At 39.4% G+C, this 25,540-nt stretch overlaps 2 protein-coding genes across 3 annotated transcripts in view; one reads left to right on the forward strand and one right to left on the reverse strand.

Annotated features, from left to right (window-relative positions):
• On the forward strand, nt 1–9,403 carry thbs4a (thrombospondin 4a). The gene is made up of 23 exons (XM_004072625.4): nt 1–226; nt 805–1,002; nt 1,080–1,327; nt 1,402–1,501; nt 1,602–1,693; nt 2,087–2,138; nt 2,231–2,445; nt 2,538–2,675; nt 4,377–4,457; nt 4,544–4,696; nt 4,788–4,892; nt 5,517–5,624; nt 5,723–5,882; nt 6,878–6,996; nt 7,076–7,128; nt 7,210–7,294; nt 7,384–7,480; nt 7,568–7,746; nt 8,141–8,189; nt 8,282–8,478; nt 8,558–8,730; nt 8,816–8,955; nt 9,035–9,403. Exons 1-23 carry the CDS (start codon nt 145–147, stop codon nt 9,079–9,081), a joined length of 2,871 nt encoding a protein of 956 aa, XP_004072673.2. The 5' UTR covers nt 1–144; the 3' UTR covers nt 9,082–9,403.
• serinc5 (serine incorporator 5) overlaps nt 9,309–25,540 on the reverse strand; it is a 21,374-nt gene continuing 5,142 nt past the window's right edge. Inside the window, exons 2-13 of one of the 2 annotated variants that reach the window (XM_078952284.1) lie at nt 16,895–17,062; nt 15,216–15,693; nt 14,967–15,145; nt 14,651–14,733; nt 14,232–14,325; nt 13,160–13,371; nt 12,779–12,871; nt 11,970–12,096; nt 11,543–11,612; nt 11,412–11,448; nt 10,945–11,089; nt 9,309–10,862 (exon numbers count right to left, since the gene is read on the reverse strand). In XM_078952284.1, the coding sequence (XP_078808410.1) occupies nt 10,718–10,862; nt 10,945–11,089; nt 11,412–11,448; nt 11,543–11,612; nt 11,970–12,096; nt 12,779–12,871; nt 13,160–13,371; nt 14,232–14,325; nt 14,651–14,733; nt 14,967–15,115 (1,155 nt within the window). In that variant the 5' untranslated portion in view covers nt 15,116–15,145; nt 15,216–15,693; nt 16,895–17,062 and the 3' untranslated portion in view covers nt 9,309–10,717. The remainder of the gene's footprint in view (nt 10,863–10,944; nt 11,090–11,411; nt 11,449–11,542; nt 11,613–11,969; nt 12,097–12,778; nt 12,872–13,159; nt 13,372–14,231; nt 14,326–14,650; nt 14,734–14,966; nt 15,146–15,215; nt 15,694–16,894; nt 17,063–25,540) is intronic. The other variant, XM_004072424.5, reaches the window with a different exon arrangement.

A 25,540-nucleotide genomic window follows, 5' to 3' on the forward strand; every position in this document is an offset into this window, starting at 1 on the left:
CCCCCTTTGCTTGAAACTCTGTGCCTGTGGACACCAAGCCACAATACCTCTATTGGCACTCTGCTTTTCAAGGACACTATTCTTTGAAGCTCTTAATGACCAAAGGAGGATATATATTCCAGATTTTTTTTCACCCAAGTGCTGATGAGAGGTATGTGTGGCAGAGCGGTTGCTCTGTCTCTGGTCCTGCAGCAGCTGGTACTCACTGTCACTGCTCAGGGTATTGGTAAGTACTTGCTCCACTCCATCCACGTCTTTCTGGAAACCTTGACACAGAGAGTTTTAGTATTTGCAGATGTTAAATGTTCTATTTGCAAACAATTTACTATGTAGTTTAAGTTATCTTAACACAATCGTTTTTAGCTCACAATGACTTAACTTTTTTTTGTGATTTTGCACTGTTAGATATTCCAAAACAATCACAAACTGCCTCCAATGTATTTATTTCTATTAAAAAACAGTTACTTTGGGTTCTTGAGTTTTTGCTACTGGCAGTGTGAGCACGTGCTGCAGTGGAAAGAGTTTGCAGCGGCTCGGTCTAATGCTCTCAAAACAGCAGGACACTGGTATGACTGTTCACATGCATATGTGCATGCAAAACCATTAAAAATGTCACACATAATAAAGTCCCACATTACAGTAACTCTGCAGTCGCAGTTACAGTACACTCTGGAGCCACTTAAAAAGCAGCTGGGAGCTGAGTCTTATATACAGGCCCTTAGCTGTGTCTCTAGAATGTGTTCAATACTTCTAAAGCAGGGTAGTGTCGTTCTCTAATAAATCCCTCCTGTTACCTCCTGCTAGTGTATGACCTGCTGGTGTCTCCGGACTGCCTGCCAGATCTGCTTCAAGGAAGTCTGAAGAACAAAGGGCGAGATGAAGCCTTCCTGCTCTCCTCTTTCAGGCTTTTTAATAAAGCCCCCACCTCTCTCTTCAGTGTTTACAACCCTAAAGACAACAACAAATACCTGGATTTAAGTGTGCAAGCTAAGCTCAATAAAGGTATGTTGTCAAACCAGACTATGCTACATTAGTGCATACATATTTTCTGACCTGTTTTGTTTTTGCCCCATATTTAGTGACTCTTCGTTACCAGAAGACTGATGGGAGATTTGGCACCACCAGTTTCAACCACCCAACCCTGGCAGACGGGCAGGTCCATCACGTGATGCTGCACGCCAGAGGTCTACAGCGCGGCCCTCCTCGCCTCGACATGTATGTCGACTGCAGGCTGGTTCACACTTTAAATGATCTGCCAGCTGCGTTTGGGTCACTCCCTCCGGGTCCCAACAAGGTGGCGCTGAGGACTCTGCAGTCAGGTGGACAGGTGAAAGAAGAATTTATAGTCTCAGTAACACACAATATACAATGCTTGACATGAGTATCACTGCTTTCTTTTAGGATAATCTAACAGACTTAAAGCTGGTTATAGACGACTCCAGAGAAAATGTGGCCACTCTGCAGGAATGCATTATGGAACCAGAGTCTCTGCATTTGCTGGGTAAGTTTAAGTTGAACTGGTTAAACTTATAAACAGAAGCATGGATTTTATAATATGGATGCATCACATGTTTAATATAGGATTTGTGAAATCCATTCAGGCATACAGGGAGGAAGAGTAGTGCAAGATCAGGTGACCATGCTGGAGCTGAAGGCCATGGTGTCTGAAATGAGAGAGCTGCTCCACAACCAGGTTACACTATTTTTAATCAATCAAAAACTTTATTGATATAGGATGTCTTAAACAGTAAGATGCAATAAAACGTATTTTGTATGACCAATAAACATAGCTGGATTATTTCTTTATAATGTTTTTTTAAAAATTTGTTTTTTAGCCCATCATAGAAAAAATAGTAAAGGGTAACACCTAAATGCATCATATTTCTGGCACAATAAGAAGAAAAACTGCGGAAGATGAAGAAACAAAAAACTGGAGTTTTCTTATCTTATGTACTTGTATATATGAGTTCTCAAGAAAGATATTAAAAAATATATATTTGTTAGCAGTTATTTCAAAAGAATACTCAAATTTGAACACTTCATTAACCCTGAAATACATTTTTTTTTTTGCTTCTTTCCAAATCAGATTAAAGAGACAAACTTTCTGAGAAATACCATTGCAGAGTGTCTGGCCTGTGGTAAGAAGCTCTATTCCAAGCAATTTAGTCATGGAGTTAAGTATCTACACGTAAAACCGAAATTTCACATTATGTTTATCCATTTTGCTCAGGACTTGGAGGCAGTCCTACAAACATGGATGCCAACAAAGGCGCAGTTCCAAGTCCTTTGCGGTTTGTCATGCAGCCTCAGCCCCTGACTCAGTGCCCGCCTGGGACTTGCTTCAGACAGAACATGTGCATCCCAACAGTATCAGGGGGGTTCCAGTGTGCACCTTGTCCTGATGGATTCACTGGAGATGGAGTTAACTGTGATGACGTTGACGAGGTATGGATTATATATGTCAAATGTGTGCTGCAATAAGTGAAAATAGTGAGATGTCAGATGATGTTCGTTTTCGTGTCCCGCCTGTGTTTCAGTGCCAGTTTAATCCATGTTTTCCTGGCGTCCGGTGTGTGAACACGGCTCCTGGTTTCCGCTGTGAAAAATGCCCTCTTGGATACGTAGGAGCTGAAATAGATGGAGTTGGAGTGTCTTATGCTAAGTCACACAAACAGGTACAATAAAAAGTAAAGTATAAATCAGTAGATTGTTTTGTCAAGCCTTCAGGCTTATAGTCATGTAAAATAATAATTATAGTTTCATGCCTTGGAACAGCTACAGTAATGTGCTTCCAGATGGACTTCTAAGAAGAAAGAAAAAGGTTTTACACCCAAAAAAAGTACTTGGATACTTTGACTTGTTCTCATTTAAAGTGTGTTTCCTGAATGAAGCCCTCCATTCCTGAAGAAAGGACTCTTCATTGAAATTTACTGTATGTGAACTTGAAAAGCATTAGCTGCCTCGACTTTTACCATTAAAAACTCTTGATTCATGATTCTCAGTTACTGTAAACCATATTTTCTGCTGAGCTTTTGTCCCACAAGGCAAAATTTCAATCAACTTTTACTGTTCAGCACATGGACTCACATTCGATTCTCAAACTCTGTAACAGATGATCTGATTCATATTACGAAGTCCTGTGCTGATCAAACCTCAATCCTTCCAGCACCTTTTAGACAATGTAAATGTTGATGTCGGATACAAGGATACGAGATACGAGACTCTGACTTGAGTACACTTCAACATCACAGGCAGGGACTTTTAGACCCCTTGAGTTTTGGGGACTTGTGAACAATGGTAGTTTGCAGGACAGCCCGGTCAGGTTTTGAAAATTGATTCTTTACTGGATTTTTGTTATTGTTTAATTTGTTAAAATCACCAGCTGTTTGTTATTGTTTCCAATTGTGTGTCAATTGTTTTAGAGTAGCATTATGACAGGTTGGGACATTAACAGCCAAGTTTTGCCTATGATGTTAAAGATTTGGGACTTAATGCTGATGTTCTATGTTTGGCTTTTATTCACTTGTACCATCAATAAACCTCCCCACTGAAGTGTTGACAGTTCAAATGATATTGGTTTAGGATTCCTTTGGTTTGTCAAACACTTTAATATTTGAAACACCAACTTTAAAATGTGCTTTCACTCTTAGCTGTTTGGTTTTTACTGAAGCTACTTTGTCTACTTTGTTTGACAAGTGTGACAACTGACTTGAACTTTGTTGCAGAGCAAAATTGACAATCTAGAGGACTAAAAAAATAATAAAGATACTACATAATAGTTAGAGGACATTATTGTAATGTTAACCCTTTCTGCAATAATGCCCCAAAACAAGCTCCTGGACCCTCAAGTGAAAAATCAAGGCTTTCTTTTATGGCTCTGAGCTGATTCAGCAGGGATAAACTGCTGTGAAAATTCTCTAAAAGTGTAGCTCTTGGGTAGGTTTCCCACACACTGTAGAGCACACTCACTAACACATCAATTTCTGAAAAAGGAAACTAACTTAAATAATTTATGCTCATGAATAATGCATTGAAAAAACGGATCTTAACAACTGGCTGAAAATGGTTTCATGACCTCTCCTCGAGTAGAATGACTGGAGCACCTGAGTCCATCGGTTTCCATCTGCTTCAAATGAGAAAACAAATCAAACTTTTTTTCCTATTTAACAGGGGTACACCTGCTAAATATATAAGTTTACTGAGCGCATCTGGGCTCTACTCAGAGTCTAATAAAATCAGGGATTTTGCTATTTGAAAGCGCTGAGCTTCTGTTCAAATAAAGCTTTTATCTGTTGAACATTTTGTTTTAAGCAATAAAGGATACACATACCAAAGTAGTATTTTTCTTCGAAAATGGTTTTCATTGTTCCTTCCAGGTGTGTGAGGATGTCGATGAGTGCCTTGGTCCACCTCTGAATGGAGGCTGCACGGCCAACTCCCACTGCTACAACACTGTAGTAAGATCACAGGAACTGCTTCATGAACTGCTCTGCATTTTTTTAAAGAAGGGTCTGGACTTTTGACTCTCTTCTGCGTTCTGCAGGGCTCCTTCCGCTGTGGAGACTGTAAGACTGGCTTCACAGGTGACCAGATAAGAGGCTGCCATGGTTCCAGGCTTTGCCCGAATGGCCAGCCCAGTCCTTGTGATATCCATGGGGAGTGCATTGTGGAAAGAGATGGCAGCATTAGCTGTGTGGTGAGAATTCAATGTGAAAAGAAATATAACTAAACTATGTATTTTCCAAATATGTCCGTTACTTTCCTTCCTTTCTTTGTTCTGGTGTTAGTGTGGAGTTGGTTGGGCTGGCAATGGCTATGTGTGTGGCCAGGACACAGATATTGATGCTTATCCTGACAACAAGCTCCTGTGCACCGACAACAGTTGTAAGAAGGTACAGAATTCTATCCCCTCATCCTTCTATCAAATTTCCATCGACCCGCAGGTTTCTGCTATAAAATCAATGAAATATAGCCCCCTACACTTTTTAAGAACTATGATTTATTAATTGGGATTGAGCATATTACGTCATAAGCTGTAGTAAACCTGAGGTAGCAACCTTATGGGCCTTAGGAGCCATATAAGAGAAACAGATTAGTTTCTATGATCTATGATTGTTTCTATGTTCACATGATTTAAATTTAGAAGTTTACAGTGAGCATTTAATCATGAAAAATAGGTAGCATATCGTATGAACCCAGATTTAATTTTGACAAAATATATTTTTTCCAGATTGACTTTTTCTTTATTTTTTTTCTGGCCTTCAAATATCAAATTGTAATTTATTTATTTAAAATATGTATTTAGGTATAATTCTGCCCTATGTAGAGAAATGAAAAGTATCAAATTGAAATGCAAAGTTCATTTAATAGTTCATTTGCATTTAATGTTATTATAAGGGTTCAAAAGGATGGCCCTCACACATTTTGACTTCCCTAAAACAGCCCCACTTTGCAAAAAGTGTAGACATCCCTGGGCTAAAAAGTATTCTGGCTGACTTTTGTTCTATCATCTCCAGGACAACTGTCTGTACATCCCCAACTCTGGGCAGGAGGACGCAGATAGGGACGGGATGGGTGATGCCTGTGATCATGATGCAGACAGTGATGGCATTATCAATGAAGATGCACGTGATTCACATATGTTTGGCTAATACACTTTGCAAAGCACTATACAATTTTGTCACCAATTTTATAAATGTTGGACCTCATTTGTCAAAACCAGGATAACTGCTGGCTGGTTCCTAACGTGGACCAGAAGAACACGGATAAAGATGTCCATGGCGATGCCTGCGACAACTGCAAACATGTGGAAAATCCATCACAGAAAGATACTGACAAAGATGGTCTTGGAGATGAATGTGATGATGACATAGATGGGGATGGTGAGTGTTTTGACGGTTCATTAAGTCATTACTGTTGGCGAACAATGATGAGAAATGGCGCACCCTTGCATAGCGCTTTTCTACCTTCCTTGAAGGCCCAAGGTGCTTTAAAGTTACAGTCCCAATTACTCATTCACACACACACATTCACACACAGATGGCGGCTCCACTGCCGAACACTGGCGCCAACCTTCCACCTGAGGCAAGGTGGGGTTCAGTGTCTTGCCCAAGTACACTTCAACACACGGGCGGGCAAGGCGGGAATCGGACCTGCAATCTTCCGATTAGAGGTCTGCCACTTTTACTGGAACGGCAGAGACGTAACCTGAGCAAATCTGTCCTCCTTCATATCTTTTTTTGATAGTTGAATTTCTTAGTTTGAAAATGTTTAACCCTTGTGCTATCCTAGGCACTTTACCATTGGGAGTTGGGTCATCTAGACCCACTAGACAGTGCTCTGAACCTTTTTTCTTCAATGATTTGTGATCTTCACTGGTGTCCATGGATTACATGAAATCTTTCCACCTTTATCCACCTTTGTCATGGTAGGGAGAACACGTCAATGTAAGGGTGGGGTCATCTAAGATAGCACGAGGGTTACTGCTTTGAAATTAAAATGTCCAAATATTTCAAGGTGTGTGATAAATGTGAGATAAAAACTCTCAAAGACGTGTTTACATTTGAGTAAGTTTTCTGTGGAAACCTTGTTGGTCACAAGTATGATGACCTCCTTTTTGTTGAGTTTGGCAGGTTTTCTACCTGGTGATCATTTGGTTTAATCTTTGATTTTGGGGTTGGATTGTTGAGCGTTTGGTCATGTCTGTCTGCTCTTTTAAACAATTTTTCCATGGTAAACCTCGAACGAGGGTTGAAGGCCATTGGAAACTATTTGTCCTCCGTTTTAAACAATCTCTGCTGTCTGCAGATGTGACTGATTCTGCTAAACTCTGCACAGTTTGTGCCAAGCGAAATAGATTTTTTCTTTGGTTTTTCAGGCTTAAAAAACATTCTTGACAACTGCCAAAAAGTTCCCAACCCAGACCAGAGGGACAAAGACAACGACGGTGTTGGGGATGCCTGTGACAGTTGCCCTGATGTGGCCAACCCCAACCAGGTAACAAAGAACCAATAGGTAGAAACGGCTTACTTGGATAGCACTCCTGATCAGGAATGTTTGTTGTGTTTGCCTGCAGTCGGACTCAGATGATGATCTTATAGGAGACACATGCGATGACAACATAGACAGGTAAAAGCAACCTGTGTTGTTGGGGGTTGCAATCATTTACAAGTGGCTTATCATTGTGTTCACCTGCTCATTTGTGTTCAGCGATGGCGATGGCCACCAAAACACAAAAGACAACTGTCCCGACGTCATCAACTCCTCTCAGCTGGACACTGACAAGGATGGAATGGTTTTATGCCTTCCCTTGTTTTTTAGATTGACCACACTTTGGATTCATATTGTGTGTTTTTCACCGCTCCATGTTGTCTTTGTTTGCAGGGAGATGAATGTGACGATGATGACGATAACGATGGCATCCCAGACACTGAGGACAACTGCAGACTGGTTGCAAACCGTGACCAAAAAGACTCAGACAGTTTGTGTCACGTTTGCTTTTGTTTTGGTCGTTGAGCAAAGTCTGGCCTGCTGTTGTGTGACGGTGAGTTGTGGGGTTGTGTTGCAGTGGACAAAGTTGGAGATGCCTGCCAAGGAGACTTTGACAAAGACAACGTGATTGACAGGATTGACCACTGCCCTGAAAATGCCGAGGTCACACTGACTGACTTCAGAGCATATCAGACCGTGGTGCTCGACCCGGAAGGGGAGTCACAAATCGACCCTAATTGGGTGGTACTTAACCAGGTACACAAGTTCACCTGTTTTTTTCTTAACTTTAAAGCAGTGGCAGACTGTCTCAGAATGTGGCCAGAAAGTTACCATCTCTCCATCCGTCTTCTGAATCCGCTTAACCCTCATTGAGATCATGGGGTTGCTGGAGTCTATCCCAGCCAGTTGGGCAAAGGTGGGAAACACTGTGAACAGGTTGCCGGTCTTTTGCAAGGCCACACGACAGCCCACACTCAAATTCCCACCCAGGTATAACTTTAATACATCAAGTAACACGTGAAGCAGTTTTGGACCTTGGGAGGAAAACCCACACATGCACAGGGAGAACATGTAACCTCCACACAGACAGGTACTCGTTGGGATTGAACCAGGGTTTTCTTACTTAAGTTGTTCTCCTTTCTTTTATCAGGGCATGGAGATTGTCCAGACCATGAACTCTGACCCGGGCCTGGCTGTAGGTGAGCACAGATGTCCCTCTGAATGTCAAAGCTCCATCTCTTCATGTCCTGTTCCTTGAGCTGACGCATCTGTGTACTGTGCACATCTGTAGGTTACACAGCATTCAGCGGTGTTGACTTTGAAGGAACATTCCATGTAAACACAGTTACGGATGATGACTATGCTGGCTTCATTTTCGGCTACCAAGACTCCTCCTCCTTCTACGTTGTAATGTGGAAACAGACAGAACAGACTTACTGGCAGGCTTCACCCTTCAGGGCTGTCGCTGAGCCAGGAATACAGCTCAAGGTGAGGACTGAAGGCTTTGCTTTTGTCCACTACTAAAACATCTTTCCCTCTTTTAACCAACATGGCCTTCTTCCAATAGGTGGTGAAGTCTAGAACAGGTCCTGGGGAGTATATGAGGAACTCGCTCTGGCACACAGGAAACACAACAGACCAAGTGCAACTTCTATGGAAAGACCCCAGGAATGTTGGATGGAAGGACAAAGTTTCCTACCGCTGGTTCCTTCAGCACAGACCCCAGGTTGGATACATAAGGTAAGACAAATAAATGTCTCACACACATTTTATAAACACGAACGCAGCATGAGCGACTGTCTCGTTTAAATCATGTGTGCACCAGGGCTCGGTTTTATGAGGGCTCCGAGCTGGTGGCGGACACGGGGGTGATCATTGACACCAGCATGAGAGGTGGGCGGCTGGGTGTGTTCTGCTTCTCTCAGGAAAATATCATCTGGTCCAACTTAAAGTACCGCTGCAACGGTGAGTTTCTGCATGCAGGCCACTTTGAAATGGGAGCTGGAAATCAGCCTTCAGACATCTGCTTAACTTATTGCCACAGATAATATTCCAGAGGATTACCAGGATCCATCCAGAGCACAGGCCTAAGGTTTTTGCGGCAAAGAGATGAAGACGGAAGAGTAAAGAGAAAGATGGCAATTGGTTTTGGTAATGGAGTTTTAAGAAACCAGTAAAAGTATCAATAAGTGAAGCAGCTATTTCTGAATGCATTTATATAATCAAATGTATACACAATGGAAAAAAATCTCTGTTGTTTTATTTTCATTTTTACTACTACTAGTGACTAGTGGCAAAGACAAAAACAAAGACAAAAATTGGCATTCCACATATGCTTTATTGAAAGGATGAGAAAAAAACATTAAAGGAATGACACATTGTTTTTTTTATTTAAATAAAATTACGATGCGTTTCTCTGTGTCATCGTAGTTTCTAGCTTTCTCCGATTTCACCCATTTCTTTACATTTTTCTGCAGCATCAAAACTTTGAGCACCACATTTTTACTCTTTTTAATACAACTAAAATGCAAGATGTTTTCCGAAAAAAGGCAGATTTGCAGTTATGCCATGCAAAAATTCTAGTTACAAAGTCCACAGATTGATGCACAGTAGCCAAAATGTACATACAAAGGTATTTTTAAGCATAAAATTTGGAAAAAAGTACAAAAAACTTACTGACTGAAACAATTTGATCTGGTTTTTGCAGGTTATCACATTTCTAAACACCCCCACACAGAGATTACATGGTGGGGGTCTTAATTAGCCATTAAACTCAACATCCAGTGTTGTATAACTTGATTCTAAAGTCTTGCTACCTTATCTTATTCATTAAATGTAGACGTATGTAAAAAAAGAAGTTCCACAGCCTTTATCACAGTACATCTGCATGACAACATTATTTTTTTTTATTGTAACAGACCAAAACATGAGAATTGTTTACCTTTGGCAAATGATCCACACTGCAGCTCCCTTTAGAAAAGTGAAACGCCACATTATTTTTTCACCATAAAGCACGCGAAATGAAAGGCTTTCCCTGCACAATGATGACTGGAAATGCATAAATTATGGGTTTTTCTTTGAAATACCAGCTTTAAAAGAACACTGACATGATCAAAAATTGTCTATGAAAACGCAACAACACCAAGTGTCCCAGATGGAGAAGAGTTTGATCTGTTGCATAGAAATATTCTACAAAAGGAACAATAGAACAAAACACAAACATTTACAGCTTCAATGTTAGCCTGAGAAATCAATAATTACGGCCAAATCAAATTAAATGTATTTTTATCTTGTAAACTCCAACTTAAATAAATAACTTGTTCTGGAAATAAATTTGCTTCAAAACTTTGCTACTACAATTTCACAGAACTGAAATATCTGACAGAGCTTGGAAAGCAAAAACGGACAGATGACAATGAGCTCATTTTTCAGTGTGACATATTCCGGGAATCTACTTAGATTGAAAGTTTTTCTAAAGCGACGAATCTCAACATTACATTTTTCATATAAACCTTCAGTCAGTTATAGAAAAAGACTGAAAAAATGACCACAAAGGTAGTAACAGCTCAACATTGTAAAACAAAGACACTTCTATATTTAATAAAAAGGCAACAGATAATCCTCCATAGTGAAAGCTGGGGATTGGTCCCTTGTCCCAGCAAGAGAGCTGAGCTTGATAACATCCTACAGATCAGAGCTGCTTCACATTTGAGCGGTGACGTACGATCTAGGCTTCAAACCGCTTTGGGCACATCAGAGGAGCAATTAGAGTCATCAAATACAGGAAGAGGCAGACCCAACAGGAGGCCATTTTGAGCCAGAAGACCGACCAGCTCCCATCCAACAGCTTCTCGATCCTGTGACCATCGTAGCTGCAAGAGAAGAACACAGCTTAGGAAATCCTGTTGTGCTCATATCCCATGGCTGTTTTCACTATCAAGTACTTAAACGTACTGAAACCAGTTGGTGACAGCCATCATGACATAAAGAGAGCCCAGGAAGAAGACAAAGTGGAAGTAGGAATAATTATAGATGGTTGTCTCCTTCTCATCGTAGATCACATCCTGGCCTGAACCAGTTTTCTCCTCATCGTAGTCCTCTGAAAAGAAAAGAAATAAACAAATATATATATATAGTCTAATTATTTTTTATTTTACAAATGAATATAAAAAAATGAAGCCGTTAACTGTTTTTCCTAAACAATTCTGTCTTTTTCCAGCAGATGGCAGTGTCGACTTTCACATGTACGTGCTTTACTGCACACTGCCCTCATAGTAACAATGACGTCATGGGGTTGAGGACCAATGATTGAAAATAGCAAATAGTGCAGCCTCTGAGTGTCAGTCATACTATAACACACTGTGTAACTGTATTTATGCCTAATGATGTCTCTATTGGAAAAACATTGACTTTTTTTTTACCTGTGTCATCTCCACAGCAGAAGAAACAGCGAGCTCTCTGCAAGAGGGAAATGATTTTATACACAAACTCAGATAAACACTTGTTTTACTAACAACACATCAAAAAAAATTTTGGTGCAAAATAACTCTACCTCTGCCTCCGGCTCGGAGTTCCGATACACTCTGAGCGCTGCAGAGCTTCTCCTGGTAGTGGAGGTCAGACTAGAGAGAGGAGGGGGAAAAGGGAAGACGACCAATTGTGATTTATCACTTTCTTTTCCCAGTCATATGCAGTTTTAAAAGACTGCAGGGTCTAATTTGCTCCTGTTCAGGAAATGACCACAGGAGACAGAATGTCTCCATTTGAAAGCAAAAAGCCATAACTCCCATCTCTGACAGTTACTGCAAACACGCTGCTAAAATAGTGCTGCTCCTACAGATGCAGCCAATGCAAACTGTGCAGGTTATGATGCTCTGTATCAGCTTATTTTGGATATTAAACAAAAACTCTTTACTTTTATCTACAGAGTAGAGGTTTTGCATTTATATGTGATGTGAGGATTTGAACGTTTTCTTTACCAAGAGTATATGATGCAGCCAACTAGGAAGAAGCCTCCCACAACAGTGACGATTTTCTTGTCACTCTCTGACCCAGTGTTGAAGGGGAACACGCATACGGTTGTGTTTCCGCCGTCAATTTCCACCACTGGAAAAGAACAAATAAGACAAGAGTGAATAAAGAAGAGTCTAAATATTTCTAAAGGTCAGACAGTGGCTTTGGGTGAACATTTGAGCTAAGTTTATAGGTGAAAAGAGCAAAAGGAGAGGAGGGAATACATGGAGCAAACCCCAAAAGCCCCTGTAACGGTGAACATCTCGGCCAAAATCGGCACAAAGATATTAAAATGTGAGAAATGATTGCTGGAAACATAATTCAAGATTGGGGAGCTACAGTACGATCTGCCAAAGTGTCTATAAATGTGTCAAGACTAGACATATGTCCAAATATTTACAAAGGTCTGTAACTGTTTATCTAAACTTTTTAAGCTTGATCTCTTAACCATTGTTTTTATCATTTAATTTGGAGAGAAAAATTCACCTAAAAGGAAGAAAACCAATAAATTATCTATTAAAATACCCCAGTAAACTTTAATGTGGAGTTGTGTCTTTATTAAATGAAAATAAATATGTCTAAATATGTTTTCTGATTTTGCCAACATGTTAAAAATGTTATCATATGGATAAATGCAAAAATCCAACCATAAAACTTTCAATATATAAATTCCACCTTTTATGCTAACCTCAGTGTTTCTTGCATACTATTAACAATGTTGTGATCCAATTACAATCTTATAGATGGTGACATGTTTTTTTTTTCTTGAACTCACCTTCTTTGGGTTTGCTGGAGAAAGCTGAGAAGGTGAGGTACATAACGTAAACACTGATGACCGCTGGTTGAAGAAGGCCAGACTTGGGCTGCACTACGGGAAACACAAAATATCATTTTTTTCACTTAAGCAACCGTTTCTATTAAACAAATTGATTAATTTTTAACACTACAGCAAGTTTGATGTACTCTAAATATCCAGTGCAACAAATCCAGATGTTCTTCTGTTCTTTTATAATGTTACACTGTTCTGAATGTCACTTTGCTGCTGCAGACAAAAGAATTTCCCCATCATGGGACAAATAAAGTCTTCTCTCTCCCTCTCTCTCTCTCTCTATCTATCTCTCTATCTTGATGAAAACAAGACTCTTTAGCTGCTTACATTTCTGTATGAAGGGAGAGATGGCCAACATGGACACAACAAGGCAGAGGCTGCCGTTGATTCCGAGGAAGATCTTGTTATACAAACAGGCCTCCGGGTGAGTGTAGTACATCCCCATGAAGGCCAATGCTCCCACGGCAATGGTGAAGAGAACCAGAGTCACAAACGCCAAAGCTGCGTACCAAAGACGATTGTACTCAACCCCTGAACTCCTGTTGGCAGAAACACGAAGGGAGGGTAAAAAAGAAAGAAAAAACATACTGAATATAAGGAAAAGATTATAACATATGCAGGAGAATAAGTTACAGCAATGGAAATATTTTTGTAGTGGGGTAAAAAACAAAGACTCGTGTAGGATTGACTTTAAGAGCGAAAAAACTAAACAGAGGGAGGGATAGAACTGCACCCAGGGGAGAAGAGGGGGTAGATCTGCAGCTGCTTTAGCACTTTTTATTATATAACAGCACAAACATGTGACAAAGAATCTCTTTTGAAATTTTCTAAAATAATGTACATGCTTGTGTGTGCACAAACAGGCAAATTCTTTAAGAATATCCTTCTTATTAACCACTGAGCCACCTTTCTGGAAATTAATCGTTTATTGGTGCATTAAAGAAAAGACGTTTTGTCCAAAATAGGTTTACAAGTATAATTAAAAGTTTAGCCCTGATAGCTGGAATCAGTTAGCTGAAAACTCACATCAGTGAGTCCACAATAGAAAGCTTCTCTTTCCAAACTTTTATGCATTTTACAAAACAGAATTCACACTGTTGTGTTATATTGGATGCCCCAAGTTCTCAGCCATCTGTATGTAACTGGTTAAATACATTTCTGTGTTATAAAACACCAGCCCTGACTTGTTTAAACCGGATTTTATGTAGTAACTAACAAATATTCCATGAAGTGGCCTTATTCCTGAGGCTGAGCCTTTGTGCCCTTATTTTTAATGCTAGTGCTCTACAGCTTTTTTTTGACTAAAATAACAACACAAAAAGATGCCCTAGTCTCTTAAAGATGAAGAAAAAAAAAAAGAAGGGCAGGGAGTATAGAAGTGACATGATGTAGCCCTCACCAATTTGTGTTCCACCTGTGAGCAAACTCCACCAACATCAAGAGCTGGATAAACAGGAAGAAGACCCCACCTGTAGCCCCAATACAGCGCCACACTGTGGTGAAAGAATGTGTAAATATTTAGGATTAATAACACTTGATGTGACACATTAGATCAAGTTGTGAGTTTTGAAGTAATAATATAAAGGTAGCACAAAATTTTTTTTTCATTTATTACATTTTATCAAAGTTAAAATGCACAGGAAATGTATTTACACGGTTACTATAAAGAAAATATGATAGAAATAAACAAAAACACTTCGATAAATTCTAAAAACAGAACTTTCTTTAAGGTTTTGAATTACTTTTGACTATTTTTCCTTGTTTTTCCAACTTTTGTCACAAGTGTTGGGGCTCTGAAAGTGAGGGTCACATGTTTACCTTTCAAAAAGTTGTCCTCGTCTGGCAGGAAGAATGCCGCAGCGCAGCAACCCACCAACAAAGCAAACTTCAATAACCAAAATCTGATAATTGATTAAGAGAAAAGAAGGAAAAACTTTAGAAAAAAATGATTCTTTTACATAATTAGATAGTAAAATGTAAAGAAAACATAACCTGAAAATTGTTGACAGATACTGTTGTACTTAAGTGTTTTCTTTTCTAACAGGAGAGTACCTTAAATACCTGATTTTATCTTTAATCTTAGATTTCTCCAAGTGACGGGACAAAAGAGAAAAAATGAAATACTTCTTCATACCCGTTATGAATGGCTGACCTCCAGCCTGTGCTGTTTCTGACTCGTATGGTGAGGATACAGAAAAAAAGGAAGAAGCAAGCCATTCCAAAGCACATCTTGTAAACAGCTGAGAATCCAACAAGAGTGCTGCAGTTCTCCCCCGCTTTCATCTTCACACAAAGCTCGCTGAAGAACGGTATCTGAAGGACAAAAGCAAAAATGCTAAATGTCAATATATGGGACAACGGTGGTGCTTGAGAGAAACGCCACCTTTGCTCCGGTGCAGAAACAGAGGTGGGTTTGTTCTTGAGAGCTGCGTGGCCTCGGTGAGAGGACTCAATGGTCGCTGTTCACTATTAAGCCTTCAAGTCGGCAGAAAGAGAGAACAAGCTGCAATTAAACGATCTCTTTCTGCACGAAGCCCGCTTTCATCCTTCATCCTCTGCAGCCTGTTGGAGGGCTCTTTGAACTAACTGACATGAAAACAAAGTGCACAGATGAATTAGTTGAATCCCCTTTTGTCAGAAAGGCAGAGGAAATGTAAAAGAAAAGAGGCAAATATCAGAATTCCCTTTGCCATGATATTTACTATGAATATATATGTATTTAATCTGAAGGGACAACACAGATAATGGGGTTTAAAAACAGAAAACAAAACTCCCCCTGGATGTGACTGAAAGCTCAAGCGTTCCTCACACATCCAGTCATCCAGTCAGGTGACGAATCATTTCTCTTAGAGCCAAAGACCCTGGAGAACACATGATACAAGGCCTTTCAATGCAGCTTGCAGATTTAATTCAACTTTACTAATTAGTATTGGTTCTAAACTTGAGGTGAAGAGCCAGGATATAGAGATGTCATCACCTCAGTGTGTTGCAAAGATTGGAGTCAGATTACAACAGAAAGCCAAACGTCTATTTTTGGAGCTTTTGTCTCACTCCGAGGTGTATATTAGCATGACCATAGAGCTGGGGTGAGGAGGAAAAGGGCCCGGCAGCATCACTGCTGTAAATCTTTTCAGTAAAGAGCAGCGCTCTTGTTCGCACAATGGCTGCTCTCTTTGCTGAGACTTCCCACTGTGCTCAGTAAGTAACTGACACAGTGTGCATGACTGTGTGTTGGAGTTTGTGTGTGAGTGTGCACAACACGACATGCATTCTGTGGTCCTATCAGAGGCCATTTTGCATCTGAATGGCTCCTTTTTGCAGAGTTCTCATCTCACAAGGAGATCCTCAGTTGGAAATCGTTTTAATATTGAACTACTGCCTCTGACTGAGAAAGGGGGCTCAAAGGAAAAGGAAGATTGGTGGACAAATATTGTCACCAAATAACTTTTTCAGTCAGGGAGGCTCATCCATTTCCATGGTAACAGAGTCAGCAGAAGCTCATCGTCCCGCATCTATATGCACCACTATTTCTTTTTTAACTAAAATGTTTTTTTTCTATTCGGTCCTAAAGCAAACCAACAAAATAAAAGATGCTAATCGAAATTAATAACCAAAACTAATTTAAATGAATCTAAAATATCAGTAATGTGCTTGGAAAGCAATTGTTTGAAAGCTGTTTCGTTGGGTTCATTGTTTTTCTAAGCAGTGTGTTTACACTTCAAAGTGTTAATAGTTTGCAGATGACCGCTTCAGGCCAGACTCTGAAACAACTCATTTTGGGCAGAACTTTGCTTTCCAGTGCACATTTTTGTTAAAAAAAAAAAAAAAAAAAAAACATCCATATGAAGTTTTGGGAAAATTCTCTTTCCAAATTCCAAATAGTTTAGACTCAAGCACAACGCGAAAAAAGTAAACCAAAGGCATTTTGAAAATTTCACTAAACATGTTTGTCCCCCCCAGAATATTGAAATAGTGAATGACAGAAGTGGATGAATGGCTAAAAAACTGTTAGTAGTAGTTTAAAGTCATTGCAGCAAACTAAATGAGCTTGGGTGTACTCACCTTTTTCCTCAGCTCCTCTTCCACAGTGGGGGACATCATGGCAGCACAGATGAAAGTGACCAACAGGAAATACAATGCGTACATTAATCTGGTTCCCGTGGATTGCTTAATCTTCGGACAGCAGTTACAGCAGCATGAGCAGGCCGCTGCTCCACAGCAGCAGGCCAGCTGGACAGAAAAGGGTCAAGCAAACAAACAGAGAGAAAGAAATACAAAAAATTACATGATTACATAAATTAAACAATTGGCATTTCAGGAAAACATTGGACTAAAATTAAACACAGATGCAAAAGATTATAAACTCGAAAGATTCTGAAAATATTTTCTATTGACAATGGACAGTAAAATCCCCTATAATGAATAAAAAAATTAAAACAGTTTAATCTGCACATTTATAAGAAAGTGTTTCAGTAAGTCTTTAAGGGAAACTAAAGACATTCTCAGGTTTCTTTAAGAAAATGTGGTTGTTTCACATCCTTCTCTACTTTTTACATGAGGTTTCTTTTTTTCCTTTTTTCCTGTTTTTTCCCCACAAGCCCCCAAGGTGTAGTAACTTTCTATAAAATTTTCAATAAAACCCTGTGTAGAGACAGAACACTCCATTTTTTAGGTTGTTGACTTTTCTAAATGCAATCCGTGAAAATGGTTCTTTGTTGTGTACATTTGTGTAAGGTTTGATTTTCACATGAATTAAATTAGTTATTTCTTTCTATCAATTCAAAGTATGGCAACTTAATTGACAGTGGAAACTGTCTGAGGAATATTTCCAAAAGTTCCTGTCTCTTTGCAGACTCATGGTTTCGATCACAAGGCATGTTTCCTCTCGCTTCTTCATAGAAAGAATAGCGAACAGACGGAAAAGCCTTTCAAAACAAAACACACGCTTTTACACAGAAATGTTTGCAGTCTCTTCTGACAGACATGTCTCAGTGGAAAAGGAACAATCGCTGTGTTCTCGTTGGGAAAGGCCCCTCTCAAAGTCTGCATGTAGTCATGCCAAACTATATGTGGTGACTCACAAAACTGCAGTCACGCTTGTGCGGTGAGATAAAAGTGCAGTGACGAGTTGTGGCACTATGTGTGTAACAACAAAATAGACGTTTTGTGAAATGAAACTTAAGTTGTGGAAAGCTTACATGTAAGAGTGGTACAAGTTTGCCAGTTTGACCTCCAGATTCTGGCATATCTATTTAGCTGTGAAGCTGACAATTGTGGCAAAAATTGACAATGTAATGTTGCAAAAGCAAATTTCCACATCATGAAACCAATGTGGGTTTTGCATTTCTTTTTTTTTTTTTTTTTAATGGAGCAACAAAAGTACAGAACATGTACAAAAACAAGGTCACATGTCAGGCACTATACAAACAATGCTCTCTTTTTTTTTTTTTTGTAAACAAGACAAACACATAGCTGAACCCCACTCCCACCCCATCCCACAGAACATAAAATAAAGATAATAATTTAAAAAAAAAAAAAAAATATATATATATATATATATATATATATATATATATATATATATATATATATATATATATATATATATATATATATATATGAAAAATCTGATAATAGAAAATAAAAATTATATTTAAAGTGTGATTACGTCAAGAGATATAAGCAGGTGTGCACCACTAAGGCTCAGTGTGACAACACAAGCAAACAGGAAAGTTGTCGGAAGCTGCTACTCGGGGACAGTTTTGAGCTTATTAAAGTAGGATAGTATCGGCCCCCACACAGATAGAAATTTGTCTCTGGACCCCCTTAGAGTGTATTTAATCTTTTCTAGCACCATAAATTGTAACAAGTCACTAAACCATGGAGACACTTTGGGTGGTTTATTTGACTTCCAATGAAGTAAAATCCTTCTACGTGCAAGTAGTGTTGTAAAAGCAATGATATGTTTATTTTGTTTACTTAGAATAGATTGTTTTCCACCTGTGATGCCGAATATAGCCATGGCTGCGATAGGTTCAAGATTAATTTTGAGAGCTTGTGACAATGTTTTAAAAATGACAGACCAGTAGGACATCAGAGATGGGCACAGCCAGAACATATGTGTTAAGTCAGCAGGGGTATGGTGACATCTATCACAGCTGGCTTCTACATTAGGATAGATCTTTGCTAGTTTAGCTTTGGAATAGTGGATGCGATGTACAACTTTAAATTGTATTAAGTTTAATTTTGCACAGGAGGAGCTGCCATTTACTTTCAGTAAAGTATCATTCCATATGTCGTCCTCCAAAGCCAGTTCCTCCCCCAACTCATTCACCCAATCTGTCCTGAGTTTTACAAGATTTGTGTTTTTTAATGAAGTTATCTGATCATATATCCTTGAGATAAATCTTCTAAGATGTACTGGAGTTTCTAGAAGTGCTTCAATACCTGAGCATAATGGCAAATATGGAAAGTCTGGGGTATGACGCTGAAGGAAGTGGCGAATTTGGAAGTAACGGAATAGGCTAGACCGGGGGAGATTAAACTTAATTGAAAGATCATCAAAACTAGCAAAAACAGAGTTTATGTACATGTCTTTGAACAAATGAATACCTTGCTGTTTCCAGAGAATGAAACCAGAATCCAGTCTAGCATGGGGAAACAAGTGAGTCATATTTATGGGACTCAAATGCAGGAGATCCCCACAGTCAAAGTTCCGTCTGAACTGAAACCATATTTTAAGAGTATTTATGACGACTGGGTTATCGGTATATTTAAGGGCAGAGAGAGACAAGTCAGAGGTGACCAGAGCACGGAGGGAAGTTGAGATGCATGATGCAGCTTCAAGACGGCACCAGTCCACACTCGGACTGTGGAGCCAGTGTAAGATATTCTTTACATTTGAAGCCCAGTAATAGTACTGAAAGTTGGGAAAGGCTAAACCGCCTTGATTTTTAGACCTCTGTAGCAATTCAAGCCGTATCCTAGGTTTCCTTCCATCCCACAGAAATGAGACAAAAATGTTATCAAGAGATTTAAAAAATATTTTGGGGATGTAGAGGGGGATGCACTGAAAAAGGTAAAGAAATTTATGGGAGTACAGTCATTTTAACACAATTAACCTTTCCTGCCAGGGATAGTTGAAGAGTCCTCCACTTCTTTAGGTCTAATTTGGTCTTTTCTAATAAATGACAGAAGTTTTTTTGATGGAGATGTTGCATATCTCTTGTAATAGTGATACCCAAGTACTTAAAGCCATTTGTGGACATTTAAAATGGCAAGGCGCCATTTTGTATTTGGAGAGCCAGATCATTAACAGGATAACATTCACTTTTACTTAAGTTCAATTTGTACCCAGAGAAAGCCCCAAATTTCCTCAAAGCATAAATTATGTGAGGGACGTTTAGAATGGGGTCTGACAAATATAACAATAAATCATCTGCATACAAAGATACTCTATGTTCCTCACCGCCCCTGTGAATTCCACTGATTGATGGTAAAGTTTTTAGTGTGATAGATAAGGGCTGTATAGCTAAAGCGAATAGTAGTGGGCTGAGAGGACAACCCTGGCGAGTACCCCGTGACAACTGAAAATATTGTGACCGCTTGCTATTACTAATTATGGAGGCTTTGGGTGATTTATACAAAAGCTTGATCCAGGAGATGAAGTTGGGACCATAACCAAATTTCTTTAAACATGCAAATAGATATCTCCACTCCACCCTATCAAAGGCTTTCTCTGCATCAAGTGCAATTACCACTTCTGCCTCTGCTGCAGAGGCAGGAGAGTAAATTATGTTAAAAAGTCGGCGTACATTTTTGAATAAGTGGCGCCCCGGCATAAAACCAGTTTGATCATCAGAGATCACATCCTGTATTGTGGATTCTAAATGAAGAGAGAGGGCTTTAGCTAAGACCTTTGCATCACAGTTAAGGAGAGAGATGGGTCGGTACGAGCCACAGTCTTTACCATCTTTACCTGGTTTAAGGAGAAGGGTAATTGATGCTTCAGTTAATGTCTGGGGGAGGGAGCCACGGGAGAGAGAGTCATTAAACATATCAAGTAGTATTGGGGATAGTCTGTTTGAGAATTTTTTATAAAACTCTATAGGGTACCCGTCTGGGCCCGGAGCCTTACCATTTTGCATTGAGTGTATTGCATTAGTGATTTCTTTATGGTCCAGTGGAAGCTCTGCATTGGTCCTGTGTATTTCTGTTACTAAAGGGGATTCTAAGTTATTTAAAAACATTTCCATCTCCGAGCAATCTTCTGTCATTTCTGACATATACAGGTCGGAGTAAAAGGAAGTAAATGCTTCGTTAATTTCTGCTGGGTCAATAGTCAGTGTGCCATCTTTTTTTGTTATTTGGGGAATAAGTTGAGCAGCTGAACGACACTTCAGTTGGTGTGCTAAGAAACGTCCAGCTTTGTCGCCATGTTCATAGAGATATCCCCGTGATTTTAACAGAAGCTGTTCTGTTTTTTCAGTTGCTATCAAATTATATTTTGTTTGGAGGTCTAGTTTCTTTTTATGGAGTTCAGGGGAGGGAGAGGCAGAATACTGAGCATCCACTTTAGATATGGGTTTTGCATTTCTGTCAATATTTTTGCGAGATGGCAACCAAATACCAAATCTTTGTTCCAATAAAACCGAGGGAAAATTCCGGTCAGTTATTTTCTTTTTCTGGTTTTGGATCATTTTGTCAAGTGGAATTTTCTAGGAGCTGTGTGGTGAGTCTCACCCTCTGCTGTGTTGCTTAGTTTTTATGGTCATATGTAGGAAATAGGAGCATCAGTTTGGAGGTAAAATAAAAGTGCAAATGCTGAGGCTAGATTCAGTGTGGGATGTCTTTATTTGAAGGAATGTTTTTACTCTGAGCTCCATCCAGATGATAGAGCTTCAAACTCTAACATTAAAGACTCGCTTTAACGAATATTGTGTTTTTGGTGTAGCATCTTTGGCACGATTGAGGACATATATGAAGAAAATATATATTTTTTTAAATCAGAAACTATGTCCTACAAAACAACATCATTTTTTTAATTTTGGCAGACCACTGGGAGCGCTTTTAGAAAAGATCAAAAGCTAGTCGGAGTGGGACTTTAATGTAAAAGACTCAGTCACTCTAAGAAAAATACTTTTAAACCTGAGATCTAATCCATCCATTCCCAAGCCACAGCTTAAGTCTGCAGCTGTTTCATTGCTGCTCATGTGCACACATCACCATAAGTGGTCACAACATATCACACACACATCGTAGGCCTATACTACACCACAAACAAGGACCTCTGAAAGCATTAACGTCCAAGATAAACACATTAAATTGACGAAAAACTTATAACCAACCTTAAGATCTTTTGGAGAACTTCTAGCTTCACTTGGAAAACCAGATTATGTAGCACGAACAATAATATAATAGACTAATAAATCAAGTGCAGCTATCCAGCCTCCAATAACCTGAAACAGCTTACTTGAAATGAGATGGAATAAACTGCATGAGATTCTATTAAACCCATAACTGAACTCCAATTTCCCTCACAAACCTAGATACCTCTGGTCTTAAAAAGTGAGTTATGCACACCTAAAAGTTGCAGGCCTGATGCTCAAGATTACACAATGCATCTCTGAAAAAGTCAATAACAAAGTTTACGAATTTTTGGTCTCATGTCTGATAGATGTTAAGCTTTATTCCATGTTTCCTGATCCCCGACAGACTTCACATGACTGAACAGTATAATCCCATTCTATAGTCTCTGCTGCACCCATGTCTCTATAAAGGCGATTAATTAGCCGCAGCAACCTGCAAGTTAGCGGTGAAGAAAAACAAAACTATTCAAGTTGTGAGGGTGTTTAGATTTCATTAGTTAGGGGATGTTTCACAAGCTGACTGCACACAGTGAGGGGGCTCTGACACCCAGCTCTGAGGAGGAACAAGCACATTGAGGGAGCGGAGGAAAAAAAAAAGAGGAATTCCACCACACTTCGATACAGAAAGAGTATCCATGGGAACCGCGCCTGACCCTACCCACTTCACAGGTCATCCATCCCCTCCTCCACTGGCTGCCTGCTCCACCAGCGTGGTGACAGGTGGCTGGTGTATCTGAACTTAACACCATCTTAACAATCAGGGGTTTGTTACAAATGCACTCATCCAGAATGGTGTCATTCGTTAGCATCAGCGTAACCCTCCATGGACCTAAATCCCAGCCAGAATTTCAACCTGCAATGAACCTATGGTTCTAAAAAAGAAAAAGAAAAAGTTTGTGGAACTTTAACAAGCTCCATGCATTTCCTTGGAAAAATAATTAACTTTTACAATTTTGTTTTAAACATTTTTTCCATCACAACTAACCTAGTAATCTGCAGCTGTCCAATGTTTGGCTACCAGTTTTTGGGACCTGGATAAGTGATGATGTTACTTTGTTAAAATCACACACACCCCCACACACACATCCAAAGCCCAATGCCAATAAAAACAGGTTATACCAGTAGGAAGCCATCAGGAAAGGCATTTTTATAAAAGCTTGACAACACACAGAAGAAAACACAAAAACTGTGCACTCATGATTTTAAATACCAAATTTGTAAATTGCTTTTTTTCAAATGAGTGGCAGTTCAAGTTCAAAGCTTCTAACTGCTTTATTATCCTTAAAACAGTTAAGGACTGAAATGTACTGAAATATAAACAGTCAGGGTCAATCTAAAAACAACAGGAGGTTTCTGAATCACAGCGTAGGACTGCTTATGAAATATAAATGAACTCATTGAAAAAATAGGTCACTCTACCACTGTAAAGTTTGGAAAGCATAAAGGATTCATGAAAGACATGTGGTCATGACAATTTCTGCAGACTTCCTACAGTAGGAAGGAAAGGGTGGACCCAGCAACAGCTCAATATGGCTATTTCTTCAAGTCCCACTCAGATCATCTTTGGATGTAAAAGTGATCCCAGTGGTCTTTGTTTATGATTACACAGTTTTTAGCCAAAATCCAAAAACCAGTGTTGTTTTCTTGGACATAGTTTCTGCAGAGCAGCAGGAATTTATCAGAAATTTGCTTGTAAGTTGTGGGCCGGAATGTTGGTGCATAGAAAGCCCGCCCCCTACCCCATTACCCATCTATATACACTCACTCCCACTAGCGTACAGCCCTTCACACCCCCAAAATAAAGATTACAGGTGCCCCAAAAAACAGCAAACAATATGGGAGCTATCCAGCCGTACAGTTTAAGCAAGATGTCAGCTCAGAGTAGGGAGCTTGTGCCCCGCCCAGTGTGTTTTCTATGTCACGTTTAATGCTCTTTTTCAAATGGTGATTTTCCAACTGTTCACCATCATTTGAATCAGGAAATGGTCAGAAATGCAATTTATTCATGTCCTCCATCATGGGAAAAATGCCCTAAAACCTATTAAAAACACACAAAACACAAATTTCAATGGAGTGGGTCATTAATGTATCACACAAAAGTGAACAAAAATGTAGGGTATTCCCAGTGTGATGGAGCTTCAAAACAGTGAGCTAAAAAAAAAGCCGAGAGAACAGACACACCCTCGAAATATCAGATTACAACAGTGTGTTGTTGAAGGCAGACACAGGAAATTAGTGGGGAGATTAAAAAAAAAAAAATCCTGAGCAAGGCAAAATAATTATATAAAAGACCCCTCTTGAATAGACGGGGCAGGATCTTTTTCCCCAATGGTTATAGCATTGCTACTTTCACTATTGTCTTTACCGCTAGGCAGCTGAACACACACAGCAAAAATGTATCACTGCTCTGTTTCCTGTGCACAAAGGGAGGCCTTACTTCCCTCCTAGTAAACACAGACCCTGGCTACAAGCAACAGTGAAAAACTTTAGCCCAGTGGATCGAAAATAAATCAACAGCAAAGAGCAGAATATCAGAGGCAAACAACCCAACAGTCAGAAGTGCGTTTAACAAAGGAAACACTGGACAGAAGCAGGAAGATGGTCGAAAATATGACAAAGATCTACGGATATTGGCTGACTTTTACAATAAATTCCCCCAAGAGTCAGTTTTAGTTTCACAAAGTTACATCAGAACCTGTAACTCTTGCACAAAAGTGAAAACTGAACTAAGTAATTGGAAATTAGGACTAGAAAGACATCTTCTCTGCCATGAAAGATATCAGACTGAAACAAAAGGGGATGAATTACAGTCAGACACATTCCTAAGGGAATGCTAACCCCCTTGCTACTGCTGACCAGCCACATTCCTGCCAAAGTTGAAATTAGAAGGCATTTCTTGCATATGCAATGCTGGCGGGAGATTCTAATCATGCCGCTGTGAAAGAAATTCTGCTTGTGAGAGACTGTTACCACTAGGATGGGGGAAAGTGACGCTTGTCAGTTATCAGAGCCATCAAACTGTTACATAAAAGCCTTTAAGCTGCTATTTTACCTTTCCAACGGTATTTGGTTTTTTTATTCAAGTGAAATTCTTAGCTTTAAATACAAAACTAGACAAAAAAACCATCAATTTTGACTTATTTTTATTATTTATGATGAAGTTGATGAACAAAGGGAAGCCAATGCTAGCAAATAGGGGGAAAAAAAGATCCAGACACTGGACAGAATGTGCAATAAGTAATACTCTAATCTCCCTCAAGAACTTTTCATTATGGCAGTTTTATCAGTGGATCCAAATCCTGCACCATGGTTGTAGTGCTTACAGACAGCCACACATTTC

This window comes from Oryzias latipes, chromosome 9, assembly GCF_053564925.1.
Source record: "Oryzias latipes strain Hd-rR chromosome 9, Olatipes_Hd-rR_3.1".
Lineage (NCBI taxonomy): Eukaryota > Metazoa > Chordata > Actinopteri > Beloniformes > Adrianichthyidae > Oryzias > Oryzias latipes.